The sequence below is a fragment of the Ursus americanus genome, chromosome 2 (assembly GCF_024610735.1).
Source record: "Ursus americanus isolate L20-20 chromosome 2, mUrsAme1.1.p, whole genome shotgun sequence".
In the NCBI taxonomy this organism is placed as follows: domain Eukaryota; kingdom Metazoa; phylum Chordata; class Mammalia; order Carnivora; family Ursidae; genus Ursus; species Ursus americanus.
The window spans coordinates 45,933,512-45,940,498 of NC_142128.1; the positions used below are offsets into that span (position 1 = coordinate 45,933,512).

General features: G+C 53.4%; 1 protein-coding gene across 3 annotated transcripts; it reads right to left on the minus strand.

The window, feature by feature from the left end:
* Positions 1-119: 119 nt before the first annotated feature.
* On the minus strand, positions 120-4,851 carry NR1I3 (nuclear receptor subfamily 1 group I member 3). Of its 3 annotated transcripts, XM_045784384.2 has the most exons (9): positions 4,750-4,851; positions 4,316-4,455; positions 3,742-3,872; positions 2,450-2,619; positions 2,096-2,235; positions 1,710-1,855; positions 1,497-1,613; positions 1,229-1,334; positions 120-376 (listed from the first exon to the last, which is right to left on the minus strand). In XM_045784384.2, the coding sequence occupies exons 2-9, from the start codon at positions 4,444-4,446 to the stop codon at positions 247-249; spliced, it is 1,071 nt and encodes a 356-aa protein (XP_045640340.1). In that variant the 5' UTR covers positions 4,447-4,455; positions 4,750-4,851; the 3' UTR covers positions 120-246. The 3 variants fall into 3 exon arrangements, with proteins under 3 accessions (XP_045640340.1, XP_045640339.1, XP_087711972.1); XM_045784383.2 differs by having other exon boundaries at positions 1,229-1,613; XM_087855846.1 differs by lacking the exon at positions 4,750-4,851 and adding an exon at positions 4,610-4,702 and having other exon boundaries at positions 1,229-1,613.
* Between the last annotated feature and the right edge of the window lie 2,136 nt (positions 4,852-6,987).

A 6,987-nucleotide genomic window follows, 5' to 3' on the forward strand; every position in this document is an offset into this window, starting at 1 on the left:
AGAAGGAGCTTCTTTACCTCTTAGCCCTGAGGCTTCCTCCCCCATCTTCCGTGCTTCCAGAGAACAGTTCTGTCCCCGTGGTCATCCCTCACCAACCCCAAGACTGCATGAAGAGGCAGTTATTGCTTTAGTCTTTCATTGCAACCACTGGGCTCCCTTTCTACTGGTCCCCACCTCTGGCTCAGCATTTTCCCCTTTCCAGTCCAGTGCGTCCAGATGGGCTGGGGAAGGAGGCAAGCTGGGGCCTCAGCTGCAGATCTCCTGGAGCAGTGGCATCATGGCGGACAGTCCCTGGACGTGCTGGATTTGGTACCCATATGCGTTGTTAATGCTCCGGAGCTCAGCCAACAGGCCCAGCAGCTTCGCATACCGAAACCTTTGGAGGAAGTAGTGGGGTCACCAGGGAAAGAGGAAAATAAGGTAGCTTAGAGTCTCGTCTTAAGGTCCTGCCCCCCTGAACTTTCCCTCAGCGAAGCTGGGTCTGAACACTAGAGAAAATCGTGCAATGGTATGACAAATTTATCAAAAATTCCAAAGGTCCCCGAGGTCTTCTCTCACCATGCTATTTTTCTTGAATCCAGAGGTCCAAGGGCCAAGTGTGAAGAAAGCCCCAGACTTGGTCAGAACTTCAACTGTGTGGAATCTGTGCACCTGGCCTTCCAGGGCAGGTTCTAGAAGGGGGGTGTGTTCTGTGGTATAAAGCCTCCCTCTTCCGGCCAAACTGGCTCGTTGAGGAACAAACGAAAACAAGTGGGGTGTACCTCAGAGCCTGGATAGGTCACGGACTGCTGAGCCAGGGACTGGCTTTGGCCAGGAAACTGAATGACCATAACTTCGAGGGGGATGAAAAATTAAGGGAATGGGCCAATGGAGAGGAAGGGAAGGGCCAAGGAAAGAGAGCAAACAGGAATCTTGGAAGGCTGCTTTAGCCTGGGGAGGTGGGCGGGTAAGGTGATGGGTGTCATCAATCTCAGGAATGCTATTATACAGAGCCTGCGAACTACTACTTTGCATCTCTACTGAATAAAAAAAAAATCTGGAAAAAATCAGATGAAACAGCAGTAGGAGCGATTTGGATGCCAGAAGCATATGAGGTGTGAGGGAAGGACTAGAGCCCCCAAGGGACCTGGTTTCCCAGAGGAAAGGACAGTAAAAGCATCCCTCCTGAGCCGTGTTTCCCTCGCTTCCTGCCCTGACGCAGCCTCCAAGCCCCCAGGCTCCCCCATACCGATGCCCAGGCCTTGGCGGCTGGCCCTTGATGTAGCCGTGCAGAGTCAGTGCCATCACCTCTTGCAGACGATCGATCTCCTCCCTCTGGGTAACCCCAGGCCTGTCTGTAAGACGGGGGGACGGGAAGGACAGGTGGGGGCGGGCAGGGCCTGCAGCCACAGCTGGACCCAGGCCGGGTTTGAAGACAAAGCCGGAGGGATTCACGGGGCTGGGAGTTTGGGTGGAGGTGGAGGAGCAGAAGCTTCTGGGCTTTGGGGGACGCTCACCGGGAGAGAAGAGGGCCATGGCAGCCATGAGCACATACTCGGGCTCCTGGAGCTGGAGTCGCCTCAGTGTCGCATGGAAGCGGAAGAGCAGCTCTAAAAACTCTTCCTGGAACCCCGCTGTGGGAGATGCTGGTCTTAGCATCCTTCTGGTCACCCCGCCACGTACCATACCGCAAAGGAGGCAGGCCCGCCACGGTTCTAGCACCGCCTCACCGTGGACGCCGTCCTCCAGTGTGTAGCGGAGCGGCCCGCAGAAGAAGTTTTGTGTTTGGAGACAGAAAGTGGTATTGAGTGCGATATGACAGATTTCGACCGCTGCTCCCTTGAGAAGGGAGATCTGGTCCTCCATGGGCAGGGACCTGTGGGGAGCGGACAAGAGCATTTGAGGCTCTACCCCGAACTCAGGGAGAGGAGCTCCCAGTTCTGATGGAGGTACTTAGAACCACAGGAGGGAATTCAGGACCTGGTGCTTGGAAAGGCTGCAGGATGGGTTAGTGGGTCAGTGACTGTTTCTGGCGTGTGTGTGTGTGTGTGTGTGTGTGTGAGATTATAATTTACTGCAGTGTTTTCCTCCTGAAAGGTAAGGGGAGGTCACGTACCGGAAGAGGGGCAGGTCCTTGGTGAACTTGATGACTTGCTGTACCATGAAAGTGTTGACCTCTGCGAAGTGCACGAGCAGAGGCAGTACGGGGACCGTGATGGGCAGGCGCTGGTGGTGGGTGAACAGATGAGCTGGAGGCTGCAGAGATCAGAGCCTGGGTAAGAGGCCCTGGTCCCAGGGGTCGCTCCAGCCCTCTGTTGGAAGGTTCCGGGCTGAGGAGCCTGTCGACGCGGGGGTTCTGGAGGAGTCTTGTCCTCTGTAGTGAGGCATGGCATACCGCCCCCTCCCTCAGGTCACCTCCTCGGGCACCCCGTTGTTCCCCTTTCAGCCCAAAGCCCCTGTAAAGGCTCACCCTGAACTGCACGAACTGGTCAAACATGGTGCCCACGTGGCGGGTGTGGGCCCCCAGGAGTGTCTGGACCAGCTCTTGCTGCTCCTTGCTCAGCTGTGCTGGCGCTTGCTGTGCCCGCCGCTGGGCCTGCTTCGCTCGCCGCATTGCCAGTGCTTCTGCCGACAGGATCACTGTGCCCGGGGAAGACGTAGGACAACGCCATTGAGACCCACGGAGAGCACCTCCCTCTGCCAGCCCCCTGTCTGGGAGCCCTGGGGGACCCCGCACGGTGAAGGATGCGGGAAGGGAGGAGCATTCCTGAGGCCCCCTTGGGCTTGGCTGAAGCCCTGGAGCCTCCAGTGGCAGGGGATTCCTGCCCACTGTCCCCCACCCAGGAGGCCCGGTCCCGGAAAACAAGGCACCGTCGGGGGAAAGGACGGGTGGAGAGTAAAGTGGTCATGGTGAAGGGAGATGTTTGGCTTCTGGGCGACCACTGAAGAGGGAGAGTTCTTGGTTCCTAAAGCATCACCTTCTGTTTACATAGCCCTAAATGTCAAGGGTTCTGAGGTTAAATCTCGCTGGATGAAACAACCCTATGGGTAGAGGGCAGACAGGGCAGGTGTTATTATCCAGATTTTTCAGGTACATAAGCGGGCTGGCATTCCAGTGGCAGGTGCAAGGTCACAAAATACTAAAGTGTTGCAAGCCAAGAGGTTTTGACTTCAACAGTTCGCACTGCTCCATATTGAAAAGTAGTGTGCTATCGTGGGAGAGCAAGGGCTTGGGGGTCAGAAGAGTCTGAACGTGGACGCTGTAACTTTGTAGCTGAGTGAGCTCCAGTGACATCGTCTGTTGGGAGCAGCGCCGAATGACGTGGCACAGAGAAGTGGCATTCGATGATTCATTCAACAGTTGTCAAGTACTTACTAAGGGACATGCACTCTATGTGACAGGAAAGTCAGCCTGTATGGATAGCTAGGGGAAGAGCATCCTGGGTGGAGGGCAAGTGCGAAGTCCCGAGGAGGGTGTGCTGGGTGTGCTTGAGGGGGCATTGAAGTCCGTGTGGCTGTGAGCGAAGGAGCAAGGGGGGAAGAGGAGGAGGTTAAATCTGGGAGGCTGTATGGGGAGCTAGACCATGAGATCTTGGACTGTAAGAGAGATGAGGAGCCACTGGGATTTTGAGCAGAACAGAAACATCATCTGACTCGTTTCCAAAAGCTTACTGTTCTTGTGTGGAGGATATGCTTTGGGAACGAGGGCAAAGCAGAGAGACCTAGTCAGTGGATTCTTGTGTTGGTAGGGGGCCAACTCACTTTCCTTCTTCATGCCAGCTTCTAGGCACTTCTGCAACCTGCAGGCTGGGCAGTGGCGTCTCTGGGCCTTGTTGACCTTACAGCTTCCAGCAAAGGGGCAGGTGAGATCGGTGCTTTTGCTGACTGTTCGTCTGTGAGAGATGGAGACATTCGGGACGCTGGTCGCGGATGGCAGTGAGCAGGTGGCTGTGTGAGGGGCTGAGATGACATGGTCTACAAGGATCTGTGGGGACGTGGGCTAATCTGACCTGTGCCCAAGGGTCCCTAAGGGTGGGTAGGGTCCAGCACATCTCGAGCGTAGGGGCACAGGATCACTGGCTTGGTGCTTTGCAGGTAGTGGGCACAGAAGAAGTGCTCTTGACTGACGGGTTGTGTCTGCAGGACAAACACAGGCTTCCTTCTATTATTCTATCACCCGTCTATGCAGTGTTGGGGTTGGCAAGATGTAGCATGCTGGCCACAGGGTGGTCAGGCTCCGAGAGCCAGGAGTAATGTAGCTGGGCAGGTGCCATGGCTTAAAGGCTGCCCGGTGGGCAGTCTGGGAGGTGGTTTCTCCTGGGGAGAAGCCTCTTACCTGAAGAAGCCCTTGCAGCCCTCACAGGTCAGGGCATGGAAATGATAGCCTGTGGCTCGGTCCCCGCATACCATACAGCTCCTCGGCCCATCCTCCCCACCGGCCATGGCTTCAGATGTTGCGATGGCCATCACAGACCCCTGGATGTGGGAAGGGTTCGCAGTCAGCTGGAGGCCACCCTTGACACTCTTCTCCCCCTTCTGTAGAACCTCTTCCCAAACCTGCCCTGGGCCCAACCCTCTGCGTTATCTGTATTTTATTGCTTTAGTCTCTGGCCCCCCAAAGATTTCCTACCTGCTACTCTCAGGCCTGTCACTGGCAGGCCACAGAATGTGGTGTGGGCTGCCTCTCCCCAGACTTCCACTCTGCCCCCGCTTTCCCCTTGGCCTCAGGAACTGCTAGCGTTTGCAGTTAGGGATTATGGCCCTCCGTACCTGGGAAACAAGGAACTTCTGCTGTGTGTGGCCTCCAGTTGGTCTCAGCGACTACCTAGAGAGGCCACAGACTCTGGACCCAGGACAAAGGCCCAGGTGGGAGGTTCTCCCAGCATGCCCATGGTGTGGGTTGCTGGCACTGGGGAGGGACCCTGCTGGGTAGAGGCCTCATGACTCACCAGAAGCTGCTGCTTATCAGATCCACAGAGATCTTCCCTACTACTGAGCTTCAGGCTAGATCTGGAAGCCTCCTTTGAACCTGGATCTTGGACAAGCTGGGAAGAGAGAGGGAGAGACAGAGCAAGCTTTTTCACGTGCAGGATGACAATAGTAAAAGAACAGGCGTACCGATTGCATGAGGCTCCCAGAAGGAAGGTTCTTGAAAGAGACCAGGGTCTAATTAAGAGCTTAGGCAAAGAGCTAGTGAGGTCTACACTTCCTAACTAAGGAAGGCTGAGGAATACATCAGAGTGGCCTCTTAACAAATTAGAGGTAGTGGTTAGGATGGATTTGAGAACTCTTGCACTGAGCTGCTTCGTGGGCATATGACCTGTGCAGTCACACAGGACCCTGGCCCCAGAGGGCCCTTGGGTTTGGTTTAATACTCTGCCGTTGCTGTCTTGAAATTCTTAATGATTTTTTGAACAAGGGAATCTGTATTTTCATTTTTCGGGGGGCCCCACAAATTACATTCTTGGTCCTATCTGGAGCCAAGATGAAGGACTTCTAATTAATAGGTTTAAGAATCACAAGGATTAGGGGCGCCTGGGTGGCACAGTGGTTAAGCGTCTGCCTTTGGCTCAGGGCATGATCCCGGCGTTCTGGGATCGAGCCCCACATCAGGCTCCTCTGCTATGAGCCTGCTTCTTCCTCTCCCACTCCCCCTGCTTGTGTTCCCTCTCTCACTGGCTGTCTCTCTCTCTGTCGAATAAATAAATAAAATCTTTAAAAAAAAAAAAAAAGAATCACAAGGATTGTGTCTTAGTGCTTCACCAGGATTGTCTTAGTGCTCCATCAACACTGAATATTTTTGCAGGTGTGAGTGTGTGTGTGTGTGTGTGTGTGTGTGTGTGTGTGTGTGTATTTTCCCGATATCGATGAACAGGAAAAGTATCTCAAAAGCTATTTGGATGTTTTGGGGATGGACAATGTGTTCGTTACATCTCTGTTGGATAAATCTGATATCGCACACACACTGAATAAAGTCCAAAGCTGGTTCTTCTCATTTGAAAGGTCCTTCTCACTGCAGATCTCCCTGGGTGTTTGCTCTTTCTCTACTTGTACGGTCTTCTCCCACTAGAAGTAAGCATTTTCCTTTTCTTGGTCCTGTCTTTTTCTTCCATTAAGAGTTCAATTATAATTAACGTTGCCCTAAATATGAATTTAAAACCCACGGGCAGGTTGGAGTCATAAAAACAGAGAGAAGCAGGGGGAAGAGACAGAGCCTTGTTTAGGTCCCCAGAATGAATTGTATAAACTATAACATTTTGGAATAAGCGGAGTTCCAGAGAGCACAGGTGCTTAGATCGGGTTCTTGGGAGACGCTGAGCACATCTGTCGGTATGCTCGCCGGAGTGTGACTGTGAGATTGCGTACGAAATCATTTAATCAACAAATAGCGACTGGGAACACAGTAGGTTCCCTACTATGTGGTAGACAGCAGGGATGGAAAGATGAATGAGATGCTCTTCTGGCCTTACGGAACTTAAATGTGTTAGTGAGGAAGACAGACCTTTGCACAGATGCAAAGAAATATAATCAGATCAGGGATGGTGCTGTGCACACGGCATATGGGACCACAGAGGAGGGGCAGCTGATCCGCTTTGGCAAAAAGGTGTTGAGGAGGAGGCAGGAAAGGCTTCCTGGAGGAGTGACAACGGGGCTAATTTTGAAAGGATAATGAGGAGTTAGGTGAAAACACGATGCAGTCCAGGCAGAGAGTGCAACCTGAGAAAGTTCCAGAAGCCAGATACAAAAAGGTGTGTGTGTGGTGGAGCCACAAAGAAGCCTCTCCTGCTGGACCCCAGCACTTCAGATTGGGAGTGGGAGGGGAGGATTCTGGAGAGGTGGCTAGGAGGCCGAGATGTGGGCAGGGCCAATTCACAGGGGACCTCCTGTCTCCCAGACGAAGCAGCTTGAGTCCATCGGAAAGCTTTTGAAGAGGAAGCAGAGAAATGACATGGGCAGACCTATTCTGGATAGATCTATCTTATTCCAAGTATCTTACGTTGCTGGCTG

Coding starts and splice junctions, on each gene's coding strand:
- NR1I3 (XM_045784383.2), bottom strand. CDS start 4,446: ATGGCCATCGCAACATCTGAAGCCATGGCCGGTGGGGAGGATGGGCCG. Junction 3,873..4,315: donor GGCTGCAAGGGCTTCTTCAG/GTAAGAGGCTTC, acceptor CATCTCTCACAG/ACGAACAGTCAGCAAAAGCA. Junction 2,236..2,449: donor ACCAGTTCGTGCAGTTCAGG/GTGAGCCTTTAC, acceptor TGATCTCTGCAG/CCTCCAGCTCATCTGTTCAC.